Raw genomic sequence first — 21,308 nt, 5'->3', positions numbered from 1 at the left:
CTCACTTCATCAGTAAGAATAAAATGCCTTGTTCCTTGAGGGAGCTCTGGCTCTGAGAAGTGGTAGTGACAAGGTCAGAAGGTCAAGGATGGGAGGGAGGGGATAGACTTGAGGCAGATGCACCAGCTCTAGACAAAAAAGATTCCGTCCCAGTTCCTGATTGTCATCTTTCTTCTCAAAGCACTGGGAAAGAAAAATCCGTCCCTTCTATTTCCTCCTCCTCTGCCTCTGCTCCCCCTACTTCTCTTGGGGTCCTCTCTGAGGACCACAAAGCTGGCTGGGGAGCTCAGCTTTGGCTCTAATGGACCCCACCTCTGCAGCCCCCCGCCCCGAAGCAGATTCCCACCACCACTTTCTCTGGGCGCACTGGGAGCAGACAAGAGCCCTGGAACTCGGCCGGGCAGGAGCCGGCGTTCTGAGCATGTGCGAGTCAACTTGGGGGCTGGGGCTGAGGTGCTCTGTGGCTCCAGGTGTCTGCTCTGGGTGCCCAGGGAGTGAGCACTGGGGCGGGAGGCACTGCCGGGAGCGGTGGCCCTGTGCCCCGGGCGCAGCGGCTGCGTCTTGTCCTCCGGGCGTGGGTAAGCTGGCCGCGTGTGCATCGCTGCTTGACGCGAGGACGAGCCAATCAGGGCGAATGGCCGGGGCTGCCATGTGACGGGCGAGGCGGCCCCTTTTCCAGCGCGGCCAGAGGCAGGAAAGCGCCGGGGCTCGCCGCCAGCCTTCGAGAGCAGCAGCCCCGGAGGAGGAGGAGGAGGAGGCGGCGGAAGGCGCGAGCGGCGGCGGCGGCGGCAGCAGCACAGGCTCTGGGCCAGCGCGGAGCACATCCCCGGGCGTCCTGCGCTGCGGAGAGCTCGGAGGGCCACGAGAGCCGCGCGACAGCAGTGGACAAAGCAAGATGGCAGGGATCTTAGCTTGGTTCTGGAACGAGAGGTTTTGGCTCCCGCACAATGTCACCTGGGCAGACCTGAAGAACACGGAGGAAGCCACCTTCCCGCAGGCGGAAGACCTCTATCTCGCCTTCCCCCTGGCCTTTTGCATCTTCATGGTGCGGCTTATCTTTGAGAGGTAAGAAGGGCTGGAACACTTCCTCTCCTCCTACACGCACACACACGCGCGCGCGCGCGCGCACACACACACACACACACACACACACACACACACACTCGCTGGCGCAAGCCCCTGCGCCCCCGAGCTCGTGCTCACATTCCAACCTTTGTGTTTAAGGGAGAGTCCGCGACCCCATCTGCCTAGCTTGTTTTCTGGGAGACTGAGCCGCTCTGGCTTGCCAGGATTTCCTCCTGGGGGCTGGGAAGGCACCGCACCCCCTACCCGAGTTACCCTTCATGGTGACTGCAGGTCCCAAGCTCAGCACTTGATGGGACTGGGCTCTCCATCCGCCCAGTCCCCTGCGATGTCCTAACTGGACTTAACCACTCGGGCTGGCTGCCTCCCACCTGACAGTCAGGACCTTTTCTGGCCTGCAACCAGGAGACTGGAGGAATCCCACACACTTCCCATCTTTATACTCCACCACTGGAATTGTAGGGACCATGTCTCAGAAGACTTCTCTTGGGATCTTTGGCTTCCATCAGAGACACTCAAGCCCCTAGCTTGTCCTAGTAGCACTTCAAGCCACTAATGGTTTCTTTAAAAGGACGGGTGTACATTCTATAAAATGGTCTCTGAAATTGATAGCTGTACTGTGTGACTAATGAGAAGCTTCTTGTAGGTCCCAGCACAAACTTAAACGTTGGAAGATTTTCCCTAATAGTCAATTTCTTGGTTGGGTTGCATATGGTCTTTGTATCACTGACATGCACACTTGGGTTACTCCCGTTGAATCTTAGACTCTAAACTAGATTGTAACTGCTGTGCATTCTCATGTGCCAGTGAAATGAAATAGAGACAGTGAGCGGCAGGCACACACTTATTTGTTATAACTGAAAACATCGCTTTCCCCTTTCCTTCCCCCATCCCTATTTTCCACTGCAGGCAGAATTTCTTAGATCACAAATTCTCCACTCTCAGTCCTCTCCATCCTCCCTCCTGCCTCGAACTCACCTGGAGTTGTTTCTGAGGATTTTGCTCAGATGTCTTGTTTGCGATTTCTGTTTGCCTAAAACACTATTGAGAATGGTAGAATCTGTCTTTTGTGGCTTTTGTTGCTGGAAACAAACAAGTATTATCTAAGGAAGATGACTTTTTCCATGGGCAATATTGTTGCTTGAGAACTAAATCAGAGGTCCCCATGCTGCAACTGACTTGCGAAACAGACTTACAGCTCTACTTTTAACAAGTCAGAAATCAGAACAGATGTCATTGATCCTATCCAGTACTGAGAATTACTGTGAAAAAGTGGGTGTGTGTGCAGCTTTCAAACTGCTCCCAGGACAAATATTTACTTACAGTAGGTAGGAACTCAGGTCTGATCTTGCAGGCTGTGCAAAAACAAGCAGAGTGGGGAAGGGCAGGTTGCTAAGTATTGGCACCTTGTAGAGGCTCCACACACAATTGTGGAACACCATCTGATAAATTCTTCCTGGGAAATTTTATCTGCATGCACTTTTAGATGGTTAAGGTATTTAAAATAAATCTTTCCATCAAGCATGTTTTGGAGAACAAAGGCATGACAGCTGATGAACTGAAAGCAGAGTGCTGCATTTGCCTGACATTCTTCTCCATGCTGGTCTCTAGGATGAAAAAAGAATTGCTAGCTTTTTATGAGGTGGGGCGGGGGGGGAGAAAAACAACATAATGACTGAAGAATGGATGTTCAATTTTCTTCTCTCAGAACATTTGATTTTTTTCTTTTTAGCATAATCCCATTGCTCTATTTACAGTTTACACAAAGGGACCAGGAATTTCAATGATCTATCATAGTAAATGGTTGCATACTGTTATGTAGAGAGTTGTTTTCCTCCAGGCCACCAACGTAAGTAGAAATAAATTAATAGCCTGTATGGAAAGTGAAGTTTGTGATTCACGTTCAGAATAGGAATCCAGTGTGATGCATGTGCCAGAGGATGCTGACTGATGCTTGTAGGTGATCTCCTATAGTTCTTCCTATCATGATAGCAGCTCTACCTTTAATCATTCACACTTTGATATTTCTCTGAAAATCCCAGCATTAGAAATGCTGCATATTTCTTCTCATCTCAAGCTTGAATGATACATTCTGGGATCCAACCTGTAGCCCTCTTCTCAGTGGTATGAATCAGGAGCCTGAATTTATATAAAGAAACCAGGCACATAATGATCGTGGATACAGATGGCTTGCTTGAAGTATTCTTAGCATGTGCGTAAATTTCTTTGGTTGTTGTTGCATTCTATAATACTGCAGTCAAAGAGTCCCTTTATAAAATGAATTTTTTCGTACGAGAAATAATTCTCTGAATATTCTGTTCCTTTTGTGCTTTGCCATTTATTTAGAAGTTGAGAATGTATTTAGAAAACACTTGATTGTCCAAGCTTTTTATTTCCCATTCACCGAACTGTGAATTTGAAGATCTGCTTCTCAGACCCATGCATTTCTGACGATAAAGCCAGCAATGATGATTTGACTGAACTGGGCTTTGCCAACTGAACAGCCAAATCTTTTTGTTTTCACTTCCACTGCTGGGGTGTTGACAGGAGGCTGTAGTGGCCAGAACATGCCATTGTTACCGCAGCATATGGTGAGCACTAGGACGCCTGGAGTGAATGGGTAAAAATGGATCAGGCGAAGGTCAATGACTTTGGCTGAGTCTCTAAATAGCCCAGATCTTGGTGTTTTTTTTTTAGCATAGTCTGTATGCTCAACACTGGGTAGGGACCAAAAGGGACATTGTAGATACTTTTTGAGTGTCACAGTAAAACTTCAATTTAAAAAAAATGGATAGTTTTTTTTTCAGAATAAAAATTGTAATGTACTCCATTATATTATGGTGTTTACTTGACTACAAAGAAGAAAGTATTATTTAATAGTGCAGATTTACTGGTTAATTTTCTTGACTTAATGCTCATTTAGATTCTGTAAGCCATTCTCAAGAATTCTTCCACTACATTTTAAAATAAAATGAAATGTGATTCGCTCTGGTATTTGTAGTTATTCTGAATCTCTGTTTGGAAATAGAAATTCTTCATATTATAAAAGGTAACTTTAATGCATTTTCTTTGTGAACAGGGAGGGGGCGGAAGGGAGTGGGGAGAGAGAGGTGTAAAGATTGTTGATTGGGAATACTCAAGTTCTAGTCCAAACATTCCTCATGCTGGGGCAGACTCCTCAATCTACGTCGGCTTATTTTCTCAACAGCCATTGCTACCTAAGATTCCTCTCCTTCCCAATTCCTTGAGTGCTGCTGCCATCTGTACTTGAAGTTTACTAACTATCCCAGGAGATTCTGAAGCAGGTTACCCATCATGATTTGGCATGCAGAAGTTTTCTCTGAATAAATAGATTTTTTTTCCATAGAGTATTCTTTTTTTTTTCTTTTTTTTTTGTCATGGGGCATGAACTCTGTGCCTGGGCCCTGTCCCTGAACTCTTCAGCTCAAGCCTACTGTCCTTCCCCTTGAGCCATGGCCCCACTTCTCATTTTCTAGTGGTTAATAGGAGATAAGAGTTTCATGTTCTTTAGTGCTGGGCTGGCTTTGAACCATGATCCTCAGATCTCAGCCTCCCGAGTAGCTAGGATTACAGGTGTGAGCCACTGCATTCAGCTTCCATAAAACATTCTTGTCAGTGATTTTGTTACTAATATTTTTAATTGCATTTTGAGACAAAAGAATCATATGGGATCTTATCATTTGTGCTCCCCAAAGATGTGATAGTTGAATGTGAGGAGCAGCTTCCTTTTCTGAAGTGATGCCAGTCCAGCCTTGGTTTGTTCAGTCTAGGTTGATCTACTTTTCTGAAACCTTCTAGACATGGCAGTGTCCAAAGTTGTGTCAGAGGAGATATTTTGCTAAAGGGCTTCTTACAAATTACTTTGTTGCATCTTTGCCTTGCCAGTGCCTAGAGGAGGGCCCTTTGGGGCAGGTCAGGGAAGAGTGAAGGAGAAGAGGAAACAAGAAGGAAGGTGAGGGAGAGTGGGAAGGGAATGTGCTGGGAGAGATGAATGAATAACAGCCAGAAAAATGTGCACCATCAGGTAAAGTTTGTTACTGGTGAATGTTCTTAAGTTTACTTTTCAATGAGAAGATTGATTCAACTATTTTCAAGAGTATCCAAGAACAACTTGCATATAAATACGGGTGTTTTCATATAGTCAGTGCTGCATATAAAAGTATAAGTGTACCTTAATTTGCTTACTAAATAATAGTGTGATTGAACTTAAAACAGTGGGTGACTGCTTTGCTGAACTTCGATGTAAGAGACAAGTGTTGATCACACACACATAAGTAGTTAGTTTCTTTTGGCTTCTGACCTGGCTTTCACAAAATGAATTGAAATTGATGTCTTGTGGTTAAACAGTCTACAATGAAATGGAGGGCTGACACTCTTTTAACACAACTTTCTTTTTGTCCAGCAAAACCAAAGATTTACATTTATAGTTTATGACTATGTGGTGATTTGTGATCGGATGGTTTTGTGGGTTAAATGCACATTTTTACTTTTAATTAAAAGTACTTTTGAATACTATGATAAGATCCACAAGGGAAATAACTACAGTAGTACAATTGATAGGATGGTATCATGTGTTGTGAGATTCACACCAAGTTCATACAGCACGTTTCCTTTAAAGATATATGATCTCTATGGACACTACTCTGTGGAGTAGGGTTTTCCTGCATAGCTATTTTGCAAGGTAACTCTGGGTGGGAAAGAGCAGGAAGCAAAAGGAGAATAGCGTTTCAGGTGACTTTGTTATCTAATGGCTGTTTCAAGCATCGAGTGTTCCTCTTGTGTTTTACTCAGCTGGCTCAACCTTATTGGCAAGTTCTAGAGTCCAAATTTTCTAAAGCTATTAGTTATTCATTTCTAACAAGGTCAGAAGTGAAATTTTTATTATTTATTCCTTCCTCTTTTAATTTTACTTATCTATTTTTAAATTTGGTGAAATTTTTGGTTTGTTTGTTTGTTTGCCTGTCCTAGGGACTGAACTTGGGTCCTGGGCACTGTCCTTAGACACCTTCTTGTTCTAGGCTAGTGCTCTGCCATTAGAGCCCATAGCACCACTTCTGACTTTTTCAGTGTATGTGGCACCAAGGAGTTGAACCCAGGACTTTGTGCATATGAAACAAGCTTTCTACCACTAGGCCACACTCCCAGACCAGTTAAATATTTTGAGACCATGTTCTCCCTTCAGATCCCACACTGATCCTGAACACTCAATTGACCAGCCTTAGCTTGTTGAGTTCTAGGATCGCAGATGTATATCACCGTGCTAAAACTGATCATTTCTTAAATAATTTAGAATCATGCTACTGAAGTTCCAGATTTTCTTTGATAACTACATTTGTCACTTAATATTTTTAGGAATTATTTTCCCTTTGTTTTTTTTGAAGATAAGTAATACCTATAATCTTTTACAACACAACAACCATTGTGTATTAGTGATGCCATAAGAATTTTTATTACTGAAATTTCATTCTTTCTTCTTCATTTCTACAAAAAACATTTCACAAGCTTCTTTTATTCCCTATCACTCTTTATTGACACTATGCTCTTTATTAACTCCTCCAAACGCTTATGTTATAACATCATTAATACAGTAAGGTAATTCTTAAAGTGTCTTTGAAGGGAGGAAGGGTGCCTCATTGGTAATGTAATTTGATGGTCGAGGGGGGTAATCCAGAGCTCATGATCTGAAGCTATGACTTGGTGCTCGCTCACCATTCATTTTGGTTTTATGTTTGAGTCCTGTAAATTACTTTCACTGCTAATGAATAACTTTTGAAAAGTATGGAGAGAATAGTAATGAGTAACGTTTATGCCTCTACCAAACGTTTTATGTATTACTTTTTAATGCAGTTTTATTTATTTTTCCAGTTCTGGAGCTTGAACTCAGGGCCTGAGCACTGTTCTTTGGCTTTCTCAAGGTCTATTGTTTTATTACTAAGCCAAATTCCCGGCCTCTAAGCATTTTATTTTACAGGGTGTATTTCATTTAAATTATCTCCTAAGGCCCATGCAAAGGATTCTAATATTTACCCAAATTTAAGTAAAATTTAGGATTGAGAACTGAGGAAGTGTACTTAACAATATAGGCATTTAGAGTTAGGCTTCTCGATCTTGTAATTTTGGCAATATCCTAAAGCAAATAGCATGATCTCATCTATATATCTATACATACAACATATATGGTATAAACATATGTTTATGAATATGTATTTATACATACACATATATGTAAATATAGGGATTTAAGGTTTTTGCTTTGTATATGTACATATGTATATGTCTCTCTCTCTCTCTCTCACACAAGGCTTTGTGTGCTGCCTTGTCATCTGAGCCTTTGCCATTTAAAAAATTATTTTATTGTTGGTCTAATCTATACAGGGGTTACAGTTACATTTGTGGGTGCATTACTTCTCAAACATTGATACCACTTCTCATGTTTTGGTCCCCCTTTCCCTCCCTCCACCACCTCCCAATCACCTTTACCAGGTAAAGAAGTCAGATACAGTGCACATGAGATTGACCATAAGGAGCAAAAACGAGAAAAGATACAACTGCTCGTAGTACATTAAGAACAACAATCACAAAAAATAAACCTCTTGATTCCATATCCTAGAGCCTTTGCCATTTTAATCAAACTTCTTCAAAAATATTATCACTGATTACATTATTCTACATAATGGATATAATATAATTCATTTAAATATCCATCCCATATTTTTATTGGACCTTTAGGCTGTTTCTAGCATATAAATCTCACAATTTTAGTTGAGTTCCTAATGAATATTTCCCAACAGTGACATTCATCAGTTCTAAAAGGCTGACAGATGCAAGTTGCCAAATAGTTGGTGCAGAAAGACTGGGCCAGCTGTACAACTGTAGATCCTTATCAGATTGCATGACATTGTCACATGAGAAAGCATTGAAAAAATTACTGCTATAATGTGAATGTTTTTCCCATTACACATAATGAACTCATTTCCAGTGTGTCTTAATCACTTGTTTTTTACTTTCTCTGAATCTGTATGTTCTATTGGGATGAAATGAGGTTTTATCTCATTTTGTTTTGGTTTTCCTTCCCTTCCTCCTGCTTCCCCATTTCCCCACTACCATCTTGTCTTGGCCTGTTTCTACAGTCACCTGTTCATGCTCTTGTATTTCTTTTGCCACATGTGAAGTTCACATGTCAGAAAGGAAGCTTTTAAGATTCTATATAATGAAAGAGACACATTCAAGATGAAAGAGTTCAAATACTGACTTTATTATGAAGAGTAAGCAGAGATCAATGACTGGAGGGAAGACAGAGCCTTCAAACATGGAGGTGGGGGGAGAGGTGTGGAGGGGAAAACTCAAAGATCCAGCCTAAACATTTAGACTCTTTTTCCAAACTAGTTGTTAACAATGTCTCACTACACCAGTTCTTAGGAAAATATAAATCAAAAGTACAAAGAATTTCTACCTCATGACCATTAGGGTTACTGAGTGCCACTTCTTAATACTACCACATTTGTAATTCAATTTTAGAATATTGACATGGAGGGAACAAGAATTTAGACCACAGCAACAATGAAATATTGTTTAGCAGTGAAAAGGAATTATAGTCTAAAAATGTTGAAGATGATAATTTGTGTTGTATGCGTGTTACCCTAATGAAAGAATAGAAGAATCACTAGCTCTAAAAAATCGAAGTCATTCACTTGAAGTAAAGGTCTTCATTTTCTATTTGGCACAAACATCACTCTTGGTCTCTGTTTCCTCAAGCACTGCTTTTTTGTTTTTTTCTAATAAATGCATAACTTTTCAGGTCTAAGAGAGTCATTCTTTCTAGAATCATCTGACTTCAGCAGCTGGGAGTTGAGAAAGTTGAGAATAATGTGTGAGATCCAGAATGTACTTAAATCTCGGAACTTTTTTTTTTTTGTAGCCAAACTACTTAACCTTAAGACCATTTGTTAATAGGAAATCCAATAGTAAAAGAAGTACAGACAGGAGAGCCAAGGGTCTCTAGAAAAGCATATTGCATGGTTTTAGATTAAAGGGAAAGCATTATGGTAAGTACATGATCCATTTAAAGTGAGCCAAGTCACTTAGGCTATACACACAGACAGGCCTTGTATGTCTTGGGCTCAGAGTGAGATAAGGTCAGAGTTACTTTTCTTCCTTCTCTTTCTTCTTCTTTACTTTTACTAGCATATTGTAAACAAATAATTTAAATGTATACATACTTGCAGATGCTTTTTCCACTCAAAAACTAGGGCACATTACTTAGGCAATAACTGGAAGCATTGGCAGGCCCACACACTATACAACAGTCAGGTCTGAAATTCATTTTAATGCTTAGTCATTGTAAGTCCTCTACTGGAATATTTTGGTGCCAGGTGTTTTTTTTTATTTTATATTCTTTTCAGGGTGTGGTTGGAAACTCACATTTTTTAATATGTATTTTTTTAAAACTAGGTAACCACTTCTACCCAGTGACCTGGGACTATCATTAGTTCGTGACTTGCCTTTGTGTGCATAAATGTCACATCTTATCTTTGAGGTTTTCAGGTTACCCAGCTATTATTGCTGTCCTGGAGCTGGGATTGAGATGTTCTTTCTTTCATTCTTTTCTTCCATTCCTGCTTTTCTCTCCTTAATCCTTTTCTCCCTTCCCATTATCATTAGTACAGGTCTTTAATAGACACAGGAATGCCGAAAGAAGAAAAATGAAGTGTATTTTTATGGGGGGTGGAAGAGGACGGGAGATAAAGAAAGTCATGGAAATCACTGTACAGGGACCAGGTTTGGCCAGTGTCAGAAAGAAAACTGCGAGTTGGGCTAAGTGGCTCTGCAGGTCTTGTTTTAATAGATCACCATTTCAAAGCAGAATAAAAAATGACCTGGTCATTTAAGCAGAATGGCAGTTTGGACACAATAACTTGAGTAAAGGAAATTTGAGAAAGAAGCAATCAGTCTTTTAGGCATTAGGGACTTGACAAGACTATCAGGGCTTTGTGTGCCAGTGGCTGTGTGTATATGCTTGAGATAGGTGCACAGTGTTTTGAAATTATGTTACTGTTTCATCCACTGGCTATAATTAGAAATGTATATGTTTAAACTAAGAGAAACAGAAATGTAGTATCAGGAATCCGAGCATTACTGCCCTTCATTTGTGCAACAGTAGATAACAGTCCCTGGCATTTGTGTTCTCACTGAAACATGAGGATTAGGCCTGCTATGCAGTGTGGAAAGACTTCATGAGAAAACACATTGAAAAGGGCTCAGTACAAACTGCTTTTTAAGAGTGCACATTGTATATAGCATAATTGATTGAGGAACCTAGTATTAGCACTCACTTGAGTAATGACATTTAGTAATGTGATTCAGGATACTGGGAGTGGAACAGGGATATGGAGAGAGGGTATAGTTTATGGATGAATAGAACCTGCTTATACATTTGACATGAACTACACTGGATTTACATGTTTGATGAATAGTAAATAGAGATTTAGATAGGCCTTGATGCACTGATTTCTTCAGCAGTATGCCTATTTTGGAAGAAGAATGTATCTAAGCTTTTTTTTTCTCAATTATTTATAAGGATGTAAATTGTATGTCAGAGACAGGCTTGTATTTGGTGGCAGAAAATGATTTCTAAGGAAATGCCTGTCTTCTCAGAGGAGAAGACAGATATTTCAGCGTACTGCTCATGCCAGGTGTGTCCATGAAGGCCCATTTTTTATATTGCATGTCATCTCTAGGAAAAATGGATTTGTTATTTAACCACTGACAATAGCAAAAATCAAATTATCATTTATATTGATTTAAGAACAGAGTGTCATTCTGGCCTGGCCACTTTCTAACTACAGGCTTAAGAGCAAATTAGGCTCTCCAAGCTTGGTTGCTAGCTGAAGTTCATAAAGTTAGTGAGAGAATGAAATAAAATAAATACATGCACACTATGAAGGGTAATGACCAGTACATTGAATTGATGGCAACTTGTTCCTAGGGTTTAATCAAATCCCCCACACAACTACACTTTCTGAGAGTTTCCTGGAAATCTGATTGCCAGAACTGAGACTTTGCTGGCCATACATTATGTGGTGTACAGATCCTGTAGGTCTCATTCTCCAGAGACCAACTACATTTTCACTAGTTCTGATAATGTAGTCTTTTACATTTTATTCTCTCTATTCCACTTCTCTCTTTCCATTTATTTTCTGGGTAAGATTCTAGTGTCTACAATGACTGGCAGAATCCAACCATAGCAGCTTCACGAAGAACCAAATCTTGTCTAATTTATGTTCATGTTCTTTGTTGAAATTGTTTATTAATGTTTAGATAGCTCAGAAATAGCCTCTTTCCTATTTGCAGGAATAGAAGAGCCTTCAGATTGTTGTTTATTGATGTCTTTCACAATTTTAAGCTGGGTGAATTATCTTAATTTCATCCTTTAAGGAAAAAAGAAATTCAGTGTAGTAGCATTGAGGTCATATTTATGAAGATAGTAATATTCAAAGTTGGCTGAAATTAATACATATATATCCTTTCTCTTAAGAGAAATAGGCATTCACCCTCAAATTTTAATGTCTGTGGTTTGATTGTTGCTGATCTCGCCTGACCACATTAGTACAAAAGAGCTTCATATCTTTCACCAACTATATGTATTTTCCCAGATCTGCATAATTTGCAGATAATTGGTAAGTGGCTGACCATGACAATATTTTTTTAATCTACCATTTAAAAACACATTGATAGAGGATTCTGAGTGGTTAAATGTCACATTTGTGGTGGGTTCTCTTTAAAAGGAGGAAGTAAGGCAGAGAAGAAACCATAGCTGCTTGAAATGACAAATTACAAAAAAACTGCCTATGTCTCAATTCAGACATAGTTCAGGAGGACATAGAATTTCTACTTAGAAAAGACGTAGAAATGTATGCATTCAAAAATGTAGATGTTTAACATGGGTCAGCCAACAATGGTGTCACAAAGGGTGGGTGGGTCACTGTAGGGCAAAACACAGCCTATCCCATGGGCTATAAAGGGCTGTGTTACAATAAAGGGCTATATCATTTCTAGAGAATTTTAAAAGCATAAGAAAATTGAAGTTTGCCTCCTGTTTATGAGCACCATGTAAAGACTATTGTAAACATAGACACAATAGAGTGATCAAAATATTTCTCTCTCAAGGCTTAGCGTTCCAGCCCTTCATCAGCACTCCACCCAACACCACTGGCAAACACTGTTATGAGTACCTGTGAACTGTATTTTGAGAAATACTGGCAAAGAAAGGAAGGAAGGAAGGAAGGAAGGAAGGAAGGAAGGAAGGAAGGAAGGAAAAAAGGAAGGAAAAGAAAAGAAAGAAGGAAGGAAGGGAAAGAAAAGAAAGAAGAAAGGAAGGGAAGGAAAGAGAAGAGGAAGGGAAGGGAAGGAAAAGAAAACCTTCACTTGAATGTATTATCAAGATACTAAGGCTTGGAGCTGTAAAGTGATTGGCTGCCTGCCAGCCACTCAAGGTCTGGAACAGCCTGGCTGCTGTGGAACATTGGACTCAAGCCACTGTAGAGTGACCAACAGTCTAGGGAGAACTGTTATCACCTTCCCTGATGGTTCCCCCACCTCTGTTAAAGCGATACTGGTGACATGACAAGCTATTCATGATGAAAGTAGCCCTACAACCTCTTCCTAAGGAATCCTAGGGTGTTAGTGGTAAGGAGACTCCTGGTAACTGAGGTGTAGCCTCACCTGCCCAGGAATGACATTTCTTCACTCTTATTTTTCTTAAGGTAACCAAAGGGCTTTCAATTAAGTGTGGATTGCAACTCCAGAGGGAAGAGCTCCTGCAGATACCCTGGGCAGTTCTGCTAGGCTGATTGCTCCTGGCACATGGATCCTACGTCACAGAGATTAGACACATTTCTGTTTTTCATCCTACATTTACCCTGGTGTGTGCAGAGCCTCATGCGTCAAGCACCCACACCTAACTGCCTGCTTGCAGCATTGTATAAAAGGGACTAGGAGAGAACAAAAATAGACATGCAGGTGGTGGCTGTTAAGCAGATGTTATTTTTAAGGAGGATGCAGGACGTCAAGTGCTTCACTGCCTATGTGTTTTATGTGCCTGGTTTTGTTAAGTTTTGCAATGTGTGAAGCTGACTTTTGCTGGAGTTGGAAACGTGTTTATTTGAGAGAATGAGGCTGCTGGAACGAACTTGCTAGTGTGCTGTAGCTTTGCTTTTAAGGAAGGAATGAGTAGGAAATGCCAGTTGCTTCTCTCAGGCTTTAGTTGTGAGTCTCTAGGCAGGCACTATGCTCTTCAACCTGTTCTCTGAACTCTGCCCCAGCTCTCCACACCTGGTACAATACCAGGCATCGAAACTTGGACAGAGGCCAGCTATTCACCCACACAGGGACAGAGCAGAGGCCAGCTATTCACCCACGCAGGGACAGAGCTAACACCTGGTTTGATTGCTAGATCCTTTTTTCCTAGCACATTTGCATCTCCTTTCCTTCATTTCTTGTTCAAAACTTAATCTCTTTTCAAACCCAAAGTGCTTGGGGTGAATGGAACTGCTTGAGTAGGAAGCTAGTCTGGAACCCTCTAGCCTCAACACTGCTGAGCTCGTTCTGGTATTACTCACATTTACTAGGGCAATAGTACTAGAAGGATCCTTACCAAGAGGCTCATGATCTTGCACTTTCCTCATTAAAATAAAAAGCAAATAGTGACTGTAGTCCATAATTTTGAAATACTGACTTTTTTTGATTTGGAATTTCCACTTTTTTATTTTTAGAGTTTAAAATAAAATATGCTGCATGAAATGCAGAACCAAAGCTGAGTAGCTTTTCTGCCTCAGACCCCGTCCCATTTGCCAGTCAGTGTCTGATCCTTTACTCTGAGACCAAATCTGAGGAATTCCAGTCTCTTTTGGGTTGTCTGAAGTGTTTCTAAATTGGATGCATTTGACTGTTAGAAATATCTTGTTGCTCTGTTTTAAAAGCCCATGGAAGAGTCATGCTGCTACTCTGAATGGCAACTGCTGAAGCGTATGTGTACAATGCACTTAGCATATTGACAATAGGCTGCACATACTTTTGCAGGTGGAATTACACACTGTCTTTAAAATCCTGAGGCTGAAGGTTCAGATGCATTGGTATAAGAATGAAAGAAAAGAGGGAGTGAAAAAAGGAGGAAGAAGGGAGTAGATAAGGAAGGGAATAGATAAGGAAAAGGGAGAGAGTAAAAGAGAGGGACAGGAAGAAAGTGAGGGTGGGAGAGGGAGAAAAGTGAGGGTGGGGAAAACAGACATAGCCTATAATGTGTACACAGACAAAGACAAAATCTTGTTATTTTACACAAAGTCACTGTTTTCTTATAGAGGAAATACAAACCTCTAGTTCTTGCCACACCAAAAAGTGAATCTTCTTTCTTCTTTTTGTGTTGTTGGTGTGCCCATGCTTGGCTGTGAATCTGTGTATCCATGCACATGTGTGTATTAATAGCTGATTTTCAAGTTCAGTAAATTATCATTTTAAAAAGAAAGGGGGAAAGGTCAGAGGCACTGTGAGCAAATGAGAGAACCAGTTACCCCCACAATAAAAAAAACACATTTTCTTTCCTATCATCTTTAATTATTGAGAGTATTTTATTAGAATAAGTACTAATAAAAACATAAAAATACCTTGTTTTTTCATTTTTTAAAACAAATTAAATTAAATATGTTCAACAGGTGATGGATGTACAAGTTTGTTGCCATGTTTCTGGATTTTGTACCACACAGTACTGGTTTAAAACAAGGGAATCAAAATATACTGTGTATTTTGGATTGTAGAAGCAAGGTATTTTGGACACTACGTACATGTTTTTAACATTAAAATACTGTATTTGTTTAGATATTCTTAATCATTATAATATTTTCCATTTAAAATATATAAAATCAATTAATAAAAGTATAATTAATAAAACTTCATATAATTGTATACAATTATATAAAACAAAGCTTTTTTAACCTGTTTTTAGATGTATCTTTAGTTGCATTTGTTCTCTTCTCCAAGAGTATCAGCTATTCATGGGTTAGATTTCTTTTGCCTTTCTTGCCATCATCTCAATAACCATCTTAATACTAACATTTTTCATGGGTTTTTATTATATTTCTCATATGAATCTCCCATGTGTTATTTTCATTTATGCTTGTTTGTTTCTAATGATGCTATCAAATCTTTCCCTTTGGTTATACTGCAACATCTGCAGTTTTTGCATTTTATGTTTATTTTCTGAACCGTCATGTCTCTTCTTTGACCTTTATGTGTATTCTGAAGAACTACCATGTGCAATTTCTTCAAATTTTTTGATTGATATTTTCTGTCCCTCTCATTCTCCCTTGCTTACTCTTTACTTAACTATTTTGAAATTTTTATGAACAGGTTTAATTGTTGCTTCCACCCATATCTGACTTAATACAAAAGCAAAGGGAAGACCTAGATCTTATTTAGGGAATGGGGGAAAACAAGACATGTGGACCAAAACATGTGAAAGGGTATCAATGTATGTGAATTAATGCACCTTCTATCTGGCAAATATCATGTAACCCTTCTATTAATTACAATAAAAAATATATGAAAAAAATTGTAAAAAAAACAAAACAAAACAAAAAACAGTCTGAGCTGGGCACTGATGGCTCACAGCTATTATACTCTGAGTATCATGGTTCAAAGCCAACTTCTGTAGAAAAGTCCATGAGACTCTTATTTCCAATTCAACCACCAGAAAATGGGAAATATAGCTGTGGCTCAAGGTAGAAATGCACTAAACTTGAGCAAAAGAGCCCAAGAACTGTGCTCAGGCCTTGAATTCAAGTTACATAAATGACTCCCCCACCCAAAAAGTCGAGTAAGTTGTTCACTTGAGTGTAGCTCAGTGGTAGAATGTTTATGTAGTATGCATGAAGTCTTGGGTTCAACTCCTGCCACACACGCACACACACACACACACACACACACACACACACAGCCCCCCACCCTCACAAACAAGGAAAAAAAGGAGTGCAAGCAAGAAAAAAATAGAGTGATGTTCTTCAAAATACATTTAATTGATAAAATCTCCAGTTTTAAATGAGTTTGCCATTTTACATGAGTCATTTTTCCTTTTTCCTTTTTGTCTTTGGAGATAGTGTATCACTATATAAGCCAAGTTTTCTTGTAACTCACTATGCAATCCAGTGTAGCCTTAAGCTTTTTACCTTAACGTTCAGAGATCTAGGATTTCTGGTATCCATTGTGCTTCCATGAGCCCAGAGAAAAAAGGAGAGAAGAAAAGTGTTAAAGAGAAGTGGAGAGAGTGGTCATCCTTGTCTTGTTTCTAATTTTAGAGCAAATGGCTTTAGCTTTTTGCCATTAAGTATAATGCTAGCTGTGGGTTTGTCATACACAGCCTTTATTATACTGAGGAATGTTCCATGGATTCCTAGTTTCTCCAGAGCTTTTAGCATAAAGGGATGTTGGATCTTGTCAAATGCCTTTTCTGCATCTATTGAGACAATTGACTTGTGTGTATTGAACCAACTTTTTTTTTTTTTGCGGGTCCTGGGCTTGAGCGCAGGGCCTGAGCCCTGTCCTTGGACTTTCTCAAGGCTAGAGCTCTACCATTTGAGCCTCAGCACCACTTCCAGCTTTTTTCTATGCATGTGGTACAGAGGAATCGAACCCAGATCTTCGTGCATGCTAGGCAAGCACTCTACCACTAGGCCAAACTCCTGGCCCCGGAACCAACTTTTTATCCTTGTTATGAGTCCTGTTTGATCATAGGGTATATTTTTTTTTTGATAAGTTTTTGGAGACAATTGGCAAGTATTTTGTTGAGAAGTTTTGCATCAATATTCATCAAAGAAATGGGTCTATAGTTCTCTTTCAAAATTTATAGTTAGAGATCATGTAATAAGTGGAACAGTGGATGAATCCTAATACTTAGTGTACATATATGAAAGTAGAATCAGGTAACTTGATAGGTTGAGCAGAGTTGGGATAGGTGGAGAGGATCAAGGTGACATTGATTAAGATACATTGTACTGAAAAACTGACCTGTTGGACTACTACTAAATTATAATACAAAATAAAAATAAGGACTTTGCAAGAGATATAGCTGCAGTAGTAGAATACCTGCCAAGGACATGCAAGGCTCTTGGTTCAAATCAAAAGCCACTAGAAAAAAGAAATCACCTAATGCTTTATGTCTAATCAGCTAATGACATCTGTCTGTAGATGTCTCATTTAGAAACTATCAGTACAGAAAACAAATGAAAATAAAAGTTTTTTTCTCACCCTTTCCTCAGTTCTATTTATTCTTTAAATGTGACCAGTTTTAGCAATTGATATATATATATATATCTTATCTTATTTTTTTCACACATGTATACAAATGTATATGAACTTAAAATATTGATACTGTTCATAATTTGAATCCCATTATAAGACTCTGTGTATTTTCACTTACCATCTCTCTTGAGCATTAATTCCTAATACTACTGATTATAGAACAACTATCTTCTCTTTAACATGAAAATATGGCCCAGGAGTTTGGCCTAGTGGTAGAGTGCTTGCCTCGCATGCATGAAGACCTGGATTCGATTCGTTAGTACCAAATACCCACAAACATAGAAAAAGCTGAAAGTGGTGCTGCTCAAGAGGTTGAGTGCTAGCCTTGAGGAAAGCCAAAGTGTTTAGGCCCTGAGTTCAAGCCCCAGCACTGACAAAAGGAAAAAAAAAGCAAAAACATGAAAACACAGCATCTTCTTATTTGAATATTTTGGTACTATATTTAACTAGAAATCTATAAATGCTTTCAAAAACAATGTGATAACTTTATTCTTACGTATTCTTGTTTTTATTCCCATGTTCATCTTCAGACTAACAGAAGTAGTCTTGCTGGCTCAGAGGATGTCACATTTAACGGATGCCAGAAGAGGCCTTAAAGAAAAATTATACCAATTTACTCTCCCCAACACAGGGCAGGAAGCCCATCCTTTACATGCTTTCTACCCTTGTTGCAAATTGACATGATTAGGATAAACTCTTCTTAATCAATAAAGGAAGCAGCTGTTTTTTTTAACATGGTAAATTATCTAAAGAATAGCAAGTTGGGACTCTAAGAAGGAATTTAATAATACCTGTCATAAAAGACCTTTTGCCATGCCTACTTCATCTGAGAAATGGGAATAATAATAAAAATCCAAGAACTTCATTAAACTATACAGTTTTGAAATTTGCAACATCTATTGTGATCATTTCTTTCAGTAGTGTACATGGACTTACACAATTTGCAACTACAGTTACTGTTTTAGGATTGCCTAACAGGCTCAGTGTATGATTTGCTGTATTATTGCAGTTTAAGTATGATAAACGTTACTACCTTAAAGTGAAGGGTGTCTCTCCCTTGTACAGTTTCCTTATCAATTCATCAAGGATGATACCTTATAGTTAAGCCATTCTGATGATAGAAATATTTGTATTCAAATTCCTTAAGGAACAAAAAACCAAAATTCCATGATACTAAAGTTGAATCTAAAACTAGGTTCATGTTGTATGGCTGACTGTGCTTCTATCTCGCAGTCATACTTTTGTGTTTAAGGAAAAGTTAGATTTTGTTTGATGGGAGAGTGGTCCTGTGGTTTGAATTCTAAGCTGGTGTTCTATCACGCAGTCTGTACTGCAACATTTATGTGTTTATACCTGTAGAACAGCACCAACTTCCAGTTTTAAATTTTTATGAGAAAATTCAACTACAGAGAAAATCTAAAAGAATAGCTACAGGGACCTTCACATTTTCTGATTTCAGTGGTTGTTGATATTTTAACCTATTTGTCCTGTACCAGGAAAAATAAGTAAATCTCACTTCTTTTGATACATTTGCTATGGTATTTGAACAAGCACTTACCTTCTAAGTGTAGTGACATTGTAAAGACGTTCTATTGGTTTATGGGTTTTGTTGTTGTTACTACAGATTGAATTCTAAGCCTTTTCCTTGTAAGATAGGTGTTTTACCATTTAAGTCACACCTCCAAAACTCCTTTTTACCTTGGCTATTTAAGTATTATTAAAATTTGCCTTTATAGCCAGGTGTGGTGACTCACATCTGTAATCCTAGCTGCTCAGGAAGCTGAGATCTGAGGATCAAGGTTCAAAGCCAGCCTGGACCTGAGACTCTTACCTCTAATTAACCACTAGAAAATGGGAAGTGAGTCTTGGCTCAAGGATAGGGTGGTACCCTTGAGCTGAAGATCTCAGGGACAATGCCCAGGCCCAGGGGTAGGGTGATAGCCTTGAGCTGAAGAGCTCAGTTACAGTATCCAGGCTAAGTTCAAGCTCCATGACCCTCACTCCAAAATTGCTTTATTTTATTTTACTTGAGTGCCTTTGCTGGTGCTTGAATTCATGGCCTCACAATCTCACTCAGCTTTTTCAATCATGGCTGATGCTCTGCCTCTTGAGCCACACCCCCAGTTCTGGCATTTTGCTGGATAATTGGAGATAAGAGTCTCTTGGATTTGTCTGCTGGAGCTGGCTTTTGAATCTACGTTTCAGATATTAACCTCCTGAGTAGCAAGAATTACAGACATGTGGCCCTAATGCCTGGCTAAATATGTATTTATTTTTAAGTAAAGCTAAGCACAGTTTGTATGTGCTATAGCTACTTGTATTTAATTTCCAATGTACTTTTTGATTTTTTTAATGTTTTGGCCATTTTTGAGGTTTTATTGATGTATTAATTTTATGTTGAAAGAAATTTTTACTTTTTCCACTTGAATGTCTCCTTATGCAAAAATGAATATCATTTTAATTTTTTTTATTCTTTTTTTTTTTTTGCCAGTCCTGGGCTTGAGCTCAGGGCCTGAGCACTGTCCTTGGACTTTCTCAAGGCTAGAGCTCTACCACTTGAGCCTCAGCACCACTTCCAGCTTTTTTCTACATATGTGGTACCAAGGAATCGAACCCGGGTCTTCATGCATGCTAGGCAAGCACTTTAACCACTAGGCCAAACTCCTGGCCCCATCATTTTAATTTTTAATATTTATTTATTTAGTCAGTTGTATGGCTTGGACTCTGGGCCGGGGCTTTGTCCTTGAGCTCTTCAGCTCAAGGTTACCTCTCTACCCCTTGAGTCACAGTGCCACTTCTGGTTTTCTAGTGGTTAATTGGAGATAAGAGTCTTACAGTCTTTAGTGCCCGAGCTGGCTTTGAATCGCCACCCTCGGATCTCAGCCTCTTGAATAGCTAGGATTACAGGCGTGAGCCACCACTCCTGGCTTATCATTTTATTTTTAACTGGATTTTTAGATATCCAAAATAGATATGCTTTGAAATTGCTGGCTTAATTTTTCCCCTCATATAATACATTTGAAGACATTCTTATGAGAATTCATTCTTTTCTATCTTTTGGGAATACAAATGTGGTTAAATGCAGCACGAAGTTTGACCATGTGTGTGATGTCATGAGCAGTTTGAGTGTTATGTTTCCTCAAATGTCCTCTCCAATCCTCATTGTGAGCCAGCCACAGCAAGTCTCTTGCATTTGTGTTCTGCCACTTATTTGAAATCTGGATTCTGCAGTGCATAATTCATGCAAAAATATGATTTCAGCTATGTCAACTTCAAAGTTACAATCAGGCATATACTAGAAGGATTTGCTCAGAGATGAGAGTTCTGTTTCTCATTTATACAACTATCTTTGATCAATGTAGTGGCAAAGAACCAAAGGCAGCCTTGGCGTTTCTAGCCTGATTTTTTAAGGCTTTTGTTTTATTTGAATTTTAAGTTCTCCAGGATGAAGGTTATGTATATTGGTCTTAATTTATCTGGCTTATCTCTATGATTAATACAAATCTTTTAAATAAAAGCAAACTGTCTGATGATTGAAATGACTGCTAATAAAATATCCATCTCCTTAGGTGTTTTGGATTTTTTGATGATTTAATCTATTGTGAGCACAATAGATGATGAGATTATGTCAGTTACATACCCATTCACCCTAATATTCTGGGCAGTATAAATGGAGCGAAGGTAGGAACAAAGGAAAGCAGTAATAAGTTAATAAATGCTCCGTTTAGAGGAGTAGCCTCTGGGAGCAATCATAAGTGCAACAGTATTGTGCAGCTGCCTTGGTAGGCATGGCTGTGGCCACCATTTATTGTGATTGTCTACATGCCAGGCAAGCATCATACTTACAGCTGTGCAGA

The 21,308-nt window shown here is 39.3% G+C and overlaps 1 protein-coding gene across 2 annotated transcripts in view; it reads left to right on the top strand.

Moving 5' to 3' along the window:
* The first annotated feature begins 715 nt into the window (after positions 1 to 715).
* The window catches only part of Cers6 (ceramide synthase 6), a 246,672-nt gene continuing 226,079 nt past the window's right edge, over positions 716 to 21,308 (top strand). Inside the window, exon 1 of one of the 2 annotated variants that reach the window (XM_090342703.1) lies at positions 716 to 1,065. In XM_090342703.1, the coding sequence (XP_090198829.1) occupies positions 896 to 1,065 (170 nt within the window). In that variant the 5' untranslated portion in view covers positions 716 to 895. The remainder of the gene's footprint in view (positions 1,066 to 21,308) is intronic. The other variant, XM_090342702.1, reaches the window with a different exon arrangement.

The sequence above is a fragment of the Megascapheus bottae genome, chromosome 12 (genome assembly GCF_031878675.1).
Source record: "Megascapheus bottae isolate mThoBot1 chromosome 12, mThoBot2.hap1, whole genome shotgun sequence".
Taxonomy (NCBI): domain Eukaryota; kingdom Metazoa; phylum Chordata; class Mammalia; order Rodentia; family Geomyidae; genus Megascapheus; species Megascapheus bottae.
Note: the sequence above shows the minus strand (reverse complement) of the source record. Positions and strands in the feature narration are given on the sequence as shown.